This window comes from Rhinoraja longicauda, chromosome 5 (assembly GCF_053455715.1).
Source record: "Rhinoraja longicauda isolate Sanriku21f chromosome 5, sRhiLon1.1, whole genome shotgun sequence".
Taxonomy (NCBI): Eukaryota; Metazoa; Chordata; class Chondrichthyes; order Rajiformes; family Arhynchobatidae; genus Rhinoraja; species Rhinoraja longicauda.
Window position 1 is genome coordinate 5,176,076 of NC_135957.1, and position 15,258 is coordinate 5,191,333.

Sequence of the window (15,258 nt, forward strand, 5' to 3'; positions counted from 1 at the left end):
AGTCCAAAAAGCAGGCATCCCAGGGTTCTCTGGATGTCTCGAACATACCAGCATGATTTGGCACCAAATCCAGACTGCAAGAAAAGAAAAGAGAGATCTGCATGTCGTTTTCCTTGACCTTGCCAATGCGTTCGGAACTGTCCCTCACAGTTTCCTCTGGGCATCCTTTGACTTCTTCAGGATACCAGAGACCATCACAAGCCTTGTCAAGGCTTATTTTCAAGATCTGCAGCTGTGTTTCACCACGCCAGACTTTACCACCACATGGCACTGCATGGAGATTGGCATAATGGCAGGGTGTACCATCTCCCCATTGATTTTTACAATGGCTATGGAAGTCATCATAAGGGCCTCCAAGTGGGTGGTGGGAGGCGAGCGGCTGAAGTCTGGAGTCCGTCTACCACCCATCAGGGCCTACATGGATGACATGACAATCATAACAACAACAGCACCTTGCACCAGGCACCTTTTAGGGAAGCTTCAAGAGAACATCACTGGGGTTAGAATGAAATTTAAGCCATCCAAATCAAGAAGCATTTCTATAATCAAAGGCAAACTGACGGATCAAAGGTTTTTCATTGATCAAGAACCAATCCCAACTGTGTCAGAGAAGCCAATCAAAAGTTTGGGGAGATGGTATGACTCTAAACTGAAGGACACTGATCAAGCAAATGAGCTGAGGCAAGAAATCATCAAAGGCCTAGCAAACATCGACCGATCCATGTTGCCTGGAAAGCTGAAAATCTGGTGCCTGCAGTTTGGGTTACTACCTTGCCTTATGTGGCCACTAACCATGTATGACATCTGCCTCACAAGAGTTGAGAAGATGGAAAGAACAATCAGCTCTTTTGTGAGAAAGTGGTTAGGGGTTCCTCGATGCCTGAGCAGTGTAGGCCTGTACGGTCAGGGAGTACTTCAGCTGCTTCTCTCTAGCCTCACAGAGGAGTTCAAGTGCACTAAAGTCAGACTAGAGATGACCCTGGCAGAATCGAGGGACACTGTCATCCGAGCTGCTGCCCCAACCCTGGCAACAGGAAGGAAGTGGACGGCTAAGAATGCGACACAGCAGGCAAAATCTGCTCTCCACCAAGGCGACATGATTGGGCAAGTCCAACATGGACGAAGTGGCTTGGGGCTTGGCAGAAAGCGACCTTGCTGGAACAAGGCATCCTCACTGGAGCGCCGGAAGTTGGTCACGGCCGAAGTCCGCCGACAGGAGGAGTCGAGTAGGTGTGCCAAGACTGTGTCGCAAGCTAAACAGGGCCAGTGGATGAGATGGGAGAGTGTGGAAAAGCGGAAGATCAGCTGGAAGGACATGTGGGAGATGGAGGCGAGCAGGATAAGCTTCCTCATTTGCGCAACCTATGATGTCCTTCCTAGCCCAAAAAATCTCAACCAATGGCTGGGCGAAGATCCATCATGCCCCCTGTGTTCAACACCAGCCACGCTTAAGCACTTCCTCACTGGGTGTAAAGTAAGCCTCTCCCAAGGACGGTACACCTGGAGACATAATCAAGTGGTCAAATGCCTGGCAGCGACTCTGGAAAGCAGGAGAACAACCAACAATGCCCTGCCGCCCAGAACAACCAACCCAGTTATGCCAATTGCCTTTGTTCGGGAGGGGGAACAAAAGCAACGGAAAATTCCACCAAGGACAAGGTTTGGACAGCTGGAGGCAGCCCGGGACTGGCAGATGCTGGTGGATGTGGACCAGCGGCTTACAGTTCCACCAGAGATAGCCATCACCAACTTGAGGCCTGATCTTGTCCTCTGGTCCAACTCTCAGCGCATGGTGTATTTTGTGGAGTTCACAGTCCCTTGGGAGGATGCTGTGCAGGAAGCCTTTGAAAGAAAGAAACTGCGCTACACAGACCTTGCAGCGGAGGCAGAACAGCGGGGCTGGAGAGCAAAGATCTGCCCGGTAGAAGTTGGATGTCGAAGATTTGTGGCAACATCTACCGTAAGACTGATGAAGGACCTGGGGATCAGCGGACAAGCCCTATGCCAGGCTATCAAGGAAACATCACAGGTGGCAGAGCGGAGTAGCCAGTGGCTCTGGCTGAAGAGGAAAGACCCAATCTGGTCTCCCAAATAAGCCGGCTAGGGGGGTGGTTCTGGGACGCCAGAATGCACTGCTGAGCCTATTGGAGACGTCGTGGGTCCAATCAGCGAAACGTCGATGAAAGTAGGTGCCCACTTGATAACCCCAATGACATGTCTGCCTAGCCTTTCTCAACATCGGAGGAGCATAGGTGAGTGCATAAGCTTCCCATCACCACCGGGAGCAAATTGACATTTGGCACTTTGGATTTTTAACATCTTGTCCTGTGTATCTGGAAACAATATAATTTTAGATTTGCAGAATTTGTTTTTCTTTTGTTTTTAAATTATAACAGAATAAATGTGACACCAAGAAATTATTTTACAAAATGAATGGTAAAAATCTGAAATGTGCTGCCAAGGGTAATAATGGAGGCATATTCAAGTTTAACATTAAAAAAGGGAGCTGGATACATTTCTGAAAAGGTCGGGAACAGAGCAAGGACGACCGTTGGCTGAGAGCAAAGTAAGTGGTGATTGCTGTGTGCAAAGGCAGTTTAAAAAGAGCGCTAAGAGGCCGTTAGTAGTCAGTCAGAACTCTAAGCTCGTCAGGAAGGCAGGATAGAAGTGAGTACCTGGATTGGTTGATCAATTAAAGTAGAAGTTTGGTAAATTGACCAATTATGTAATTTAGTGACTGATATAAGCAAGACTTGCACAAGGGGTGCAGCCCTGTGGAGGGAAGTGCCCTGTGAGTAAAGTGCGAGTCTTTGGCTGCGGGGAGAAGGGAAAATCGGAAGTGTCAGTATTACAGTATAGCAAAGGGGATTACAGAGGCATGAGGCAGGAGCTGGCCAGAATTGACTGGAAGGAGGCCCTGGCAGGGAAGACGGTGGAACAGCAATGGCAGGTATTCCTGGGAATAATGCAGAAGTTGCAGGATCAATTTATCCCAAAGAGGAGGAAAGATTCCAAGGGGAGTAAGAGGCACCCGTGGCTGACAAGGGAAGTCAAGGACAGTATAAAAATAAAAGGGAAGAAGTACAACAAAGCAAAGAAGAGTGGGAAGCCAGAGGATTGGGTCTCTTTTAAAGAGCAACAGAAGATGACTAAGAAGGCAATACGGGGAGAAAAGATGAGGTACGAGGGTAAACTAGCCAATACTATAAAGGAGGATAGTAAAAGCTTTTTTTAGGTATGTAAAGAGGAAAAAATAGTCAAGGCAAATGTGGGTCTCTTGAAGACAGAAGCGGGGGAATTTATTATGGGGAACAAGGAAATGGCAGACGAGTTGAACCGGTACTTTGGATCTGTCTTCACTAAGGAAGATACAAGCAATCTCCCAGATGTTCTAGTGGCCAGAGATCCTAGGGTGACAGAGGAACTGAAGGAAATCCACATTAGGCAGGAAATGGTGTTGGGTAGACTCATGGGACTGAAGGCTGATAAATCCCCAGGGCCTTGTGGTCTGCATCCCAGAATACTTAAGGAGGTGGCGCTAGAAATTGTGGACGCATTGGTGATCATTTTCCAATGTTCTATAGATTCAGGGTCAGTTCCTGTGGATTGGAGGGTAGCTAATGTTGTCCCACTTTTTAAGAAAGGAGGGAGAGAGAAAACGGGAAATTATAGACCAGTTCGTCTGACATCAGTGGTGGGGAAGATGCTGGAGTCAATTATAAAAGACAAAATTGCGGAGCATTTGGACAGTAGTAACAGGATCGTTCCGAGACAGCATGGATTTACGAAGGGGAAATCATGCTTGACTATTCTTCTGGAATTCTTTGAGGATGTAACTAGGAAAATTGACTGGGGAGAGCCGGTAGGATGTGGTGTACCTTGACTTTCAGAAAGACTTTGACAAGGTTCCACATAGGAGATTAGTGGACAAAATTAGAGCACATGGTATTGGAGGTGGGGTACTGACATGGATAGAAAATTGGTTAACAGACAGAAAGTAAAGAGTGCGGATAAATGGGTCCCTTTCAGAATGGCAGGCAGTAACTAGTGGGGTACCGCAAGGCTTGGTGCTGGGACCGCAGCTATTTACAATATACATTAATGACTTGGATGAAGGGATTAAAAGTGCCATTAGCAAATTTGCAGATGATACAAAGCTGGGTGGTAGTGTGAACTGTGAGGAAGATGCTATGAGGTTGCAGGGTGACTTGGACAGGTTGTGTGAGTGGCCGGATGCATGGCAGATGCAGTTTAATGTGGATAAGTGTGAGGTTATCCACTTTGGTGGTAAGAATAGGAAGGCAGAGTATTATCTGAATGGTGTCAAGTTAGGAAAAGGACGTACAACGAGATCTGGGAGTCCTAGTGCGTCAGTCACTGAAAGGAAGCAGGCAGTGAAGAACGCCAATGGAATGTTGGCCTTCATAACAAGAGGAGTTGAGTATAGGAGCAAAGAGGTCCTCTTGCAGTTGTACAGGGCCCTAGTGAGACTGCACCTGGAGTACTGTGTGCAGTTTTGGTCTCCAAATTTGAGGAAGGATATTCTTGCTATTGAGGGCGTGCAGCGTAGGTATACTAGGTTAATTCCCGGAATGGCAGGACTGTCATATGTTGAAAGACTGGAGCGACTAGGCTTGTATACACTGGAATTTTGAAGGATGAGAGGAGATCTTATCGAAACGTATAAGATTATTAAGGGGTTGGACACGTTTGAAGCAGGAAACATGTTCCCAATGTTGGGGAAGTCCAGAATAAGGGGCCACAGTTTAAGAAGAAGGGGTAGGCCATTTAGAACTGAGATGAGGAAAAACTTTTTCAGTCAGAGAGTTGTGAATCTGTGGAATTCTCTGCCTCAGAAGGCAGTGAAGGCCATTTTTCTGAATGCATTCAAGAAAGAGCTAGATAGAGCTCTTAAGGATAGCGGAGTCAGGGGGTATGGGGAGAAAGCAGGAACGGGGTACTGATTGAGAATGATGAGCCATGATCACATTGAATGGCGAAGGGCCGAATGGCCTCCTCCTGCACCTATTGTCTATTGTCTATTGAAAGGATAGCATTTTCAGATTGGCATTAGACAGGAACTGAGTTACTCCAAATAAATAAAGATGATACAGACTTGGCACATAGAATAATCTCCTGGGTTGTAAATATTCTGTAATTTTGTTCGTTTATTTGTTACATTTAAATACGTTGCAGCCTCCCAGATTTGTGCACATTGGTCATATGTTGGAATCCTTCCACATAAGTTACAAATTGCACCCTTTACAACAGTGACAAAAGGTGTCCAATGCTCCTCATCAAACTATATGCAGCCAGAGGCATCGTTGACCATATCAGCCTCCTCCAGCAACCTTCCACAGCTTCCCACTGAATGAATGTACTTTTCTCATTGATCGGCGGCCCGGTGGCGCAGCGGTAGAGTTGCTGCTTTACAGCTCTTGCAGCGCCAGACTCCCGGGGTCGATCCCGACTACGGGTGCTGTCTGTACGGAGTTTGTATGTTCTCCCCCTAACCGCGTGGGTTTTCTCCGAGATCTTCCGCTTCCTCCCACGTTCCAAAGGAGTATAGGTTTGCAGGTTAATTGGCTTGTTATCAGTGTAAATTGTCCCTAGTGTGTATAGAACGGAATAAATGTGCCTGTTCTTTTCAATGTTTTAAAACACGGACCTGCTCCCTCCATCTATTTTTCAGCTGTTTGAAACGGCCAGAGTGCGCCATGGATTGATGACATTGGGTCCGAGTGGCTCCGGAAAGTCTTGTGTCATTCGCACCCTAATGCAATCGCTAACTGAATGTGGAGCCCCTCATCGGGAGATGCGGATGAATCCCAAGGCTATTACAGCTCCACAGATGTTTGGGCGATTAGATACTGCAACTAATGACTGGACCGATGGAATCTTTTCAACACTTTGGAGGAAATCTATTAAATCAAAGAAAGGTTATAGCAGTTTTGATCTCAGATAATGTACTTGCATTTTTATGAAAAAACACAAGATGGATAATTTTCAAATTATTTTCAATAACTGCAGGTACAGTGGAAAAAGTTTCAAATTTTCAAACTCAAATTGGCCAGTTTATAACCTACTCTGCAATTGCAGCAGAATCTTGATCAGTTGGGCAGGTGGGCTGAGGAATGGTTGATGGAATTTAATGCAGAGAAATGTGATGTGGGCGGGAACTACACAGTGAGTGGTAGGGCTCTGGGGAGTGTTGTAGAGCAGAGGGATCTAGGAGTACAGGTACAAAGTTCCTGGAAAGTGGTATTGCAGGTAGGTAGGGTGGTCAAAAAGGCTTTTGGCACTTTGACCTTCATCAGTCAGAGTATTGAGCATAGAGGTTGGGAGATCATGTTGCAATAAAAATAAGATGTTGGTGAGGACACATTTAGAGTATTGTGTTCAGTTTTGGGCACCATATTATAGGAAAGATGTTGTCAAACTGGAAAGGGTGCAGAGAAGATTTAGGAGGATGTTGCCAGGACTCAAGGGCCTGAGTGGTTGAGCAGCCTAGGACTCTATTCCTTGGAGCGTAGGATGCCTTCAGTCCCAACAGTTTACCTGACACCATTTCATGACTAATGTGGATTTCCTTCAGTTCCTCCCTCCCACTAGATTCTCGGTCCCGTAGTATTTCTGGGAGATTGTTTATATCTTCCTCAGTGAAGACAGAACTAAAGTACTTGTTAACTGGTCTGCCATTTCATTGTTATCCATTATAAATTCACCTGTTTCTGACTGTAAGGGACTTACATTTGTCTTCACTAATCTTTTCCTCTTCTTATCTAAATAAGCTTTTACAGTCAGTTTTTATATTCCCCACAAGCTGGAAAGGGTACAGAGAAGATTTACAAGAATGTTGCCAGGGCTAGAGGGTGTGAGCTACAGGGAGAGGTTGAGTAGGCTGGGACTCTATTCCTTGGAGTGCAGGAGGATGAGGGGTGATCTTACAGAGGTGTATAAAATCATGAGAGGAATAGATTGGGGAGATGCACAGAGTCTCTTGCCCAGAGTAGGTGCATCGAGGACCAGAGGTCATAGGTTTGAGGTGAAAGGGAAAAGATTTAATAGGAATCTGATGGGGTAATTTTTTCACACAAAGGGTGGTGGGTGCATGGAAAAAGCTGCCAGAGGAGGTAGTTGAGGCTGGGACTATCGCAACGTTTAAGAAACAGTTAGACAGGTACATGGATAGGACAGGTTTGGAGGGATATGGACCAAACCCAGGGAGGTGGGACTAGTGTAGCTGGGACATGTTGGCAGGTGTGGGCAAGTTGGACCGAAGGCCTGTTTCAATCATTATCACTCTAGGACTCTGATTCTATAACTATCTCTGTGCTTATTTTAAATCTTGTTTTAAGGTGAGAATATTTGGATCATTCTGGACGGCCCAGTAGATGCTATTTGGATAGAAAATTTAAATTCTGTACTGGATGACAATAAGACTTTAACATTGGCCAATGGTGACCGTATCCCAATGGCTCCTTCCTGCAAACTATTGTTTGAGGTGCACAACATTGAGAATGCATCTCCAGCTACAGTGTCCAGGATGGGCATGGTCTACATCAGCTCTTCTGCTCTCAGTTGGAAGCCGATTTTAAAGGTAACAGACTTAATATAAGTAAGGACTATGCTTTTGATGTTCAAGGTGTAACTCTAACACGTAGGGAATAACGTTATAATTATTTAAGTGTTTGCTAACCTATCATCTTTAATCGTTAACCTTTAATTTTATTTTCATAATCCATAATCCAATCATTTCTTCATACCAATGTGTAAGCAATATTGTGAGCAATTTTAGGCCCCATATCTGAGGAAGGATGTGCTGGCTCTGGAGAGGGTCCAGAGGTGGTTTACAAGAATGATCCCAGGAATGAGTGGGTTAACCTATGATGAGCGATTGTCGGCACTGGGCCTGTACTCACTGGAGTTTAGAAGAATGAGGGGGGACCTCATTGAAACGTACAGATAGTGAAAGGCTTGGAAAGAGTTGATGTGGAGAGGATGTTTCCACTAGTGGGAGGGTCATAGCCTCTGAATTAAAGAAAGTTATTTTAGGAAGGAGATGAGGAGGAATTTGTTTTGTCAGAGGGTAGTAAATCTGTGGAATTCATTGCCACAGACGGCTGTGGAGGCCAAGTCAGTGGATATATTTAAGGCAGAGACAGATACTTAGATTCTTGATTAGTACAGGAGTCAGAGCTTATGGGGAGAAGGCAGGGGAATGCAGTTAGGAGGGAGAGATAGATCAGCCATGATTGAATGGCGGAATAGACTTGAAGAGCCGACTCGCCTAATTCTGCTCCTGTCATTTATGATCTTATGAATTCCCTTTTTATTTCAAGATAAGATCTCAGTTTTGGAGATTGGACAGGATAAGCATGTATCTGATGGAATTTATAAGAGGCAGAGGTGACTTGATTGTAAATAAGATCTTGAAGAGTCTTGACAGGGTGTCATGGAGAAGATGTTTCCTGGGCGAAATGAACTAGCGACCACAATTTTAAAATAAAGTGTTCCCCATTTAAGGTAGAGGAGAGGTAATTTACTCTCTGAAGCTCATGAATCTCAGTAACTCTCTTACTCAATGAACAGTGAAAACAAACTTGAAGAACAATTAGATAAATTCTTTTTATTCACAAAATGCTGGAGTAACTCAGCAGGTCAGGCAGCATCTCGGGAGAGAAGGAATGGGTGACGTTTCGGGTCGAGACCCTTCTTCAGACTGGATAAATTCTTGTGCTCATTAACAAATTTGGACACTATATTTGGTCCATTATCTGAGTCATTAATATGATATGACTAATGGTATGTCAAAGGGCTCAGTGCTGGGCCCATTGTTATTTATCATCTCTATCAATAACATGGATAAGAATGGTCAGTAAGTTAGGGCAGCACGGTGGCGCAGCGGTAGTGTTGCTGCCTTACAGCGAATGCAGTGCCGGGGACTCGGGTTTGATCCTGACTACGGGCACCGTCTGTACGGAGTTTGTACGTTCTCCCCGTGACCTGCGTGGGTTTTCTCCGAGATCTTCGGTTTCCTCCCACACTCCAAAGACGTACAGGTATGTAGGTTAATTGGCTGGGCAAATGTAAAAATTGTCCCTAGTGGGTGTAGGATAGTGTTAATCATATCATATCATATATATACAGCCGGAAACAGGCCTTTTCGGCCCTCCAAGTCCGTGCCGCCCAGTGATCCCCGTACATTAACACTATCCTACACCCACTAGGGACAATTTTTTACATTTACCCAGCCAATTAACCTACATACCTGTACGTCTTTGGAGTGTGGGAGGAAACCGAAGATCTCGGAGTAAACCCACGCAGGTCACGGGGAGAACGTACAAACTCCTTACAGTGCAGCACCCGTAGTCAGGATCGAACCTGAGTCTCCGGCGCTGCATTCGCTGTAAAGCAGCAACTCTACCGCTGCGCTACCGTGCCGCCCATGTGCGGGGATCGCTGGGCGGCACGGACCCAGTGGGCCGAAGGGCCTGTTTCTGTGCTGTATCTCTAAATCTAAAAATCTAAAATGCACCAAAATAGGTGGTATCGTAGAAAGTGAAGAAGCTTATCAAGAATTGAGGCAGGTTTTTGATCAGCTGGCTATAAATGGTCAGAGGAATGGCAATGTGGTATAATTCGGGTAGGTGTGAGGCATGGCATTTTGGGAAGTCAAACCAGGGTAGGACTTTGTGTGTAGGAAGGAACTGCAGATGCTGGATTACATCAAAGATAGACACAAAATGCAGGAGTAACTCAGTGGGACAGGGAGCATCTCTGGATTGAAGGAATGGGTGACATTTCGGCTTGAGACCCTTCTTCAGACTGAGAGTCAGAGGAGAGGGAGACACAGAGATAAGGGAGGGTAGGGTGTGAAAACGAGTTCAATGTAGAATGCAGGGCTCTGAAAGAGCTCATATTTCGCTTGGGCAGCTTACACCCCTGGAGAAAGAATATTGACTTCTATAACTTAAAGTAACCCTTGCTTTCCCTCACTCCATCCCTCCCCATCCCAGTTCTCAGACCAGTCTAGCTGTCCCCGATTACATTTTATTTCTGTTTGCTTAGGTGTCACCTTCTCCTTGCTAACAATGATCTATTCTACATTTTCCTTAATCCACATCTTTTTTAATGTCTTGTTTTTACAACTTATCCTTCCACATCTCTGTGTCTCCCTCTGCCCTGACTCAGTCTGTAGAGGGGTCTCGACCTGTAACGTCACCCATTCCTTCTCTCCAGAGATGCTGCCTGTCCTGCTGAGTTACTCAGCATTTTAGTCTATCTTCAGGATAGAACTTTCACAGTGAACGGAAGATCTCCAGGGGAGTGTTCTAAACAGAAAAGCCGAGAAGTACTTTCATAGTTCCCGGAAAGTGACGTCACAGGCGGACAGGATGGTGAACGTTGTTAGCGTGCTGGCCTTTTTCAGTCAGGCCATTGAGTACAGAAGTTGAGATGTTGTGTTATAATTGCACAAGATGTTGGTGAGGTCACACTTGGAATATTGTGTAAAGATTAGATCACCCTGCTAAAAGAAAATGCGTTATATTGGAAAGAGTGCAGGAAAGATTTACTAGGACTGGAGGGACTGAGTTACAGGGAGAGGTTGGGCAGGCCAGGACTTTATTCCTTGGAATGTTGGAAAGTGAGAGATGATCTTATAAAGATGTATAAAATCACAAGTGGCACTAATAGGGTGAATGCACCAAGTCACCAGGTTGGGGGATCAATAACCATAGGGTTAAGTTCATAAGGAGTAGGAGTAGAACGAGGCCATTTGGCCCATCATGTCTACTCCGCCATTCAATCATGGCTGATCTATCTCTCCCTCCTAACCCCATTCTCCTGCCTTCTCCCCATAACCCCTGACACCCATAGTTGAGAGGAGAAAGATTTAATAGGAACCTGAAGTGTAACGTTTCACACGAGGTTGTCTGCGAGCTGGCAGGTGAGGTGGTTGAGGCAGGTATAATAACAACATTTAAAGGAGATTTGGGCAGATACATGATAGGAAGGTTTAGAAGAATGTGGGTCAAACCCATGCAAATAAGACCAGCTTGGATGGGCATCTTGGTCAGCATGGATGAGTTGGGCCGGCGGGTTTGTTTCCTTGCTTTATGACTCAGACCCTATGATTATAACTGTAGATAGTTATACCCAACCACATCATCCATGCAACATCACTGTTGTAACAATCTTCCAATCTGAAAATTACATATTTATTCCTATTTTGTTTTCTTCCCATTATTCAGTCCTCTATCCATGTTAATATCTTACTCCCAATCATATGAGCCCTTATTTTATTTAATACACTTTTGTGTGGCACCATGGGAGATTTGTCTTGGGAATCTAAGGATGCCACACTGACTGGTTGCATGCCGTTGTTATGTTGTTTTAATAAATGGAGCTTCTTCCTTTTATGTTGCTTTTCTGTAATTATCCTGTATATCCACCTGGTGGCGCCACGAGCACTGGCTGACTCGCCAACAGTCTGACTGTCCTTTCTACTGTTTTTGTTATTTTAGGTATGTGTTAAAAGTATATTTTAGTGATCCTTGGTTTGTTTTATGTTATCCTACTCCTTATGAACTTAACCCTATGCCCTCTGGTTATTGATCCCCCAACCTGGTGACTTGGTGCATTCACCCTATTAGTGCCCTTTGTGATTTTATACATATTTATAAGATCATCTCTCACTTTCCAACATTCCAAGGAATAAAGTCCTGGCCTGCCCAACCTCTCCCTGTAACTCAGTCCCTCCAGTCCTAGTAAATCTTTCCTGCACTCTTTCCAATATAACGCATTTTCTTTTAGCAGGGTGATCTAATCTTTACACAATATTCCAAGTGTGACCTCACCAACATCTTGTGCAATTATAACACAACATCTCAACTTCTGTACTCAATGGCCTGACTGAAAAAGGCCATTATGGGGGGGGGGGAGTTGGTAGAAACTTTTTTGCAATCTCTTACGGAGATGTGATTTTTCTCCGTGTCGTATCCGTCCCCACTGCGGCCTAACATTGAGGAGTTGGCGGCCTTTCCTGGAGACCGGCCCGGCGCTTCATGCTGTGGGCACGGCGCGGACTTTAACATCGTGGAGCTTGCGATTCTTTGCCGGGGATCGACTGTGGAGAGCTCCAACCGTGGTGCCTGTGGACTTTAACATCGTGAAGCCCGCGGTCTCTGGTGAGAAGAGGCCGACTCGGGAGCTCCGTGCCGCGGAGAGTTTCAACCGTCCCGACGCGGGAGTTTCGATCGCCCCGACGCGAGGGCTTCAGACGGTCGGCAGCGGTGACTGCGGACAGTTCAACAGCCCCGACCGCGGGTGAACAAAGAGGAAGATGATTGAACTTTATTACCTTCCATCACAGTGAGGAATGTGGAATCCGCTGTGGTGGATGTTCATGTTACATTTTATTTTATGTGGCTGTGTGTCTTGTTGCTTTTCACTGAGTATGGCTGTACGGTAACTCAAATTTCACTGTACCTTATGGTACATGTGACAATAAATTGATCTTGAATCTTGAAATCTATATTATCCTTTTCTATGTATCTTTATATTTTCCGAACAGTTTCTGACAGTTAATGTGAAGCTAACTAGGTTGTAGTTTTCTGCTTTCTCACATCTTCCTTTTGTAAATAGCACTATTGCACTTGTTATTTCCCAATCCATTTTTAGCGTCTCAGAATACAAAGCATGTGAGCGATGGGATAAATTCGAAGTAGCAATGAAGTCTGTTTGCTTCATTCCCTGTGAGGGTCTACTGGTTTGTTTACAATAGGTTATTATCAAGAAAATCAAAGATCCAATTATTTTATTAACAGGTATGTGGATGAATATTTGGAGCTGAGGCATGAACAGGCTTATGCAGAAACAAGGTGCCATATTCCACCCTGGCTCACTTACTGGCTGCTTGCCACTGCAATGCTGATGGAATCCATCAGGGGGTGGGAGGGTAAAGCAGGAGACAAGCTTCCACGGAAGCTTTAGACAAGATGTCTGCAGGTTAAGCATTTGGCAGGTTAAAGATTGCAGATACCACTGACCCTTTCAAGCAATGGGGTGAAATGGGTGTCAGGAGAAGGGTAAGTAGAGCTTTTTTAAGAGTTAAATAAATGTGAATGTTTTACCAGGCTTTTACCTTTTAAAATGTTGACATATTTTTTAGCTTTTTGTTTCTGAACGGATCCATATTTAACGTGAACTTTTATGAGTATCTTTGTCATGACATCTTTGACAACCAGTGTCGCAGGAGCGAGACCTCTAACTGTGACAGCACAAATGTCTGCAGTTCCACAACTTTCGTCCATGCCGCTGGCTCCAAGGTGCAGGGAGCCGAGATCCCAGTGGCTTTTCCAGTTCCAATTCCTCATCCGTGCCTGACTGGAAGAAAGAGTGTGGTTTATGAGCAGTAAGACCAGTACCTGTGGGGCAGCAGCACATCTACCCCAATAGCCGTTGTTATTAATTCTTGTTAGACAAGAATAGCATTAAATAATGATGTATCATTTTATAGCTGCCTGTATTTTACTGACCTTTACTTGGGATACTGGGCTATCTCCCTGATTATTCTGAACATTTCTGTTTTCACTTACAGGCCTGGTTAAACAAGCGTGTTCCAAATGAGGCTGAGATTCTACAAGCCTTGTATCACAAAGCTTTTGAAGAGAGTTATTTGTACATGAAATTAAACCTGAATCCAGTAATGGACTTGCTGGAGTGCAACTATATCATGCAGGTTAGAACCTCTCAGTACTTGGGTTAAATACATATTCTTAACTCAATGGATGAGGACTGCATGTGTGGGAAGTGAAACAAAATTAATGTTTCAGGTTGAAGACCCTTCATCAGAACTTCATCAGGGTAGTTAATCTGTGGGATTCTTTGCCACAGAGGGCTGTGGAGGCCAAGTCAATAGATATTTTTAAGGCAGAGATAGACAAATTCTTGATTAGAACAGATGTCAAGGGTTATGGGAAGAAGGCAGGAAAATGGGATTAGGAGGCAGAGATCAGCCATGATTGAATGGTGGAGTAGACTCGAAGGGCCAAATGGCCTAATTCTATTCCTATAATTTGTGAACTTGTGAACTATGAAAGAGCTATTCAATAGCTTCATTGCTTCATCAATGAAGCTAATTCATTGCTACATCTTATTCTCTAACTGCAGAGCATGCACACAACCTTGTGTTACTTGGAGCAGGTATGTCTGGTCGTTTAACTTTACCACTAATAACCCAGAGTACCTCAGTTTTATATTGTTGACCTGTCTCACTTTTTTAAGCTTGTTAAATTACAGGGATAAGAGAGAAAATGGTGTCTCTGATAGAGTTAAACCAGAGTAACTATGGAGATAAGCTATAAACAAGAATCAGCAAGTGAACAGGAGCAGTTAGTGAGTGAGAGCATCGACAAAAGTACGTCGTTGGTGCTGAGATTGAAGATCAACGAGGGACAAGCAGTGGGGCAATGTCCAGCTGACTGGTACACTGCGTGACGTCCATGCCGGGACCATCCTTCGCAACTCTGGGAACAGATAGGACCTCAGCAACTAATGACACTTGCCCACGTGCTTGGCTCCATGCACAGCCTGATTGAATATGTTCTCAAAACCTCACCGAATACAAAGCATCATTTACACTGAATCTTGGGAATCCCTGACAGCCCAAAGGGGGAAACAGTGTTTGGATTAGTATGAGCGATTTGTTCATGTATGGGGAGCATCTATTTAATATTCTAAATCTACGGTATTAATATTTTCTTCATGATAGGCAAGTCCTTAAGTGCTTTCTGTCACAATATGCCTATCTCTCTTTTTTCAGTCAATTACCATTCTAGATGGTTTGCTGGAGCTCGGAGTGACTTTTAACGAGGTGCACCTTGAGCGGCTCTTTATATTTGGACTGATGTGGAGTGTTGGTGCCCTATTGGAAAGAGAAGGCAGAATTAAACTTGAGAGTTTTTTACGAACCCATAAAAGCAAACTTGACATACCTAAAATTCCTGCAGAAAGTCATGAAACTATGTTCGAGTATCTTGTTAATCCAAAAGGTAAGTGCACTTAAACTATCTTTTCAAGTTATTGCGCGGAATGTGCATCCCATCCTAACTGCCTATGGAGAGGTGGTAGCTGTTTTTTGAACAACTGCAGTTCTTATGATGAAGATATGTCCACAATGTAGTAACCGTAGTAGCAAGTATGTAGCAAGTACCCAGAATTACACCCAGTGATGTTAATGATGTTACATCACAG

General features: G+C 44.6%; 1 protein-coding gene across 1 annotated transcript in view; it reads left to right on the forward strand.

Moving 5' to 3' along the window:
* LOC144593828 (dynein axonemal heavy chain 8-like) overlaps nt 1–15,258 on the forward strand; it is a 460,724-nt gene that overhangs the window by 266,755 nt on the left and 178,711 nt on the right. Inside the window, 4 exon segments of the mRNA XM_078399946.1 lie at nt 5,693–5,939; nt 7,359–7,600; nt 13,604–13,744; nt 14,828–15,056. Of these exon segments, the coding sequence (XP_078256072.1) occupies nt 5,693–5,939; nt 7,359–7,600; nt 13,604–13,744; nt 14,828–15,056 (859 nt within the window).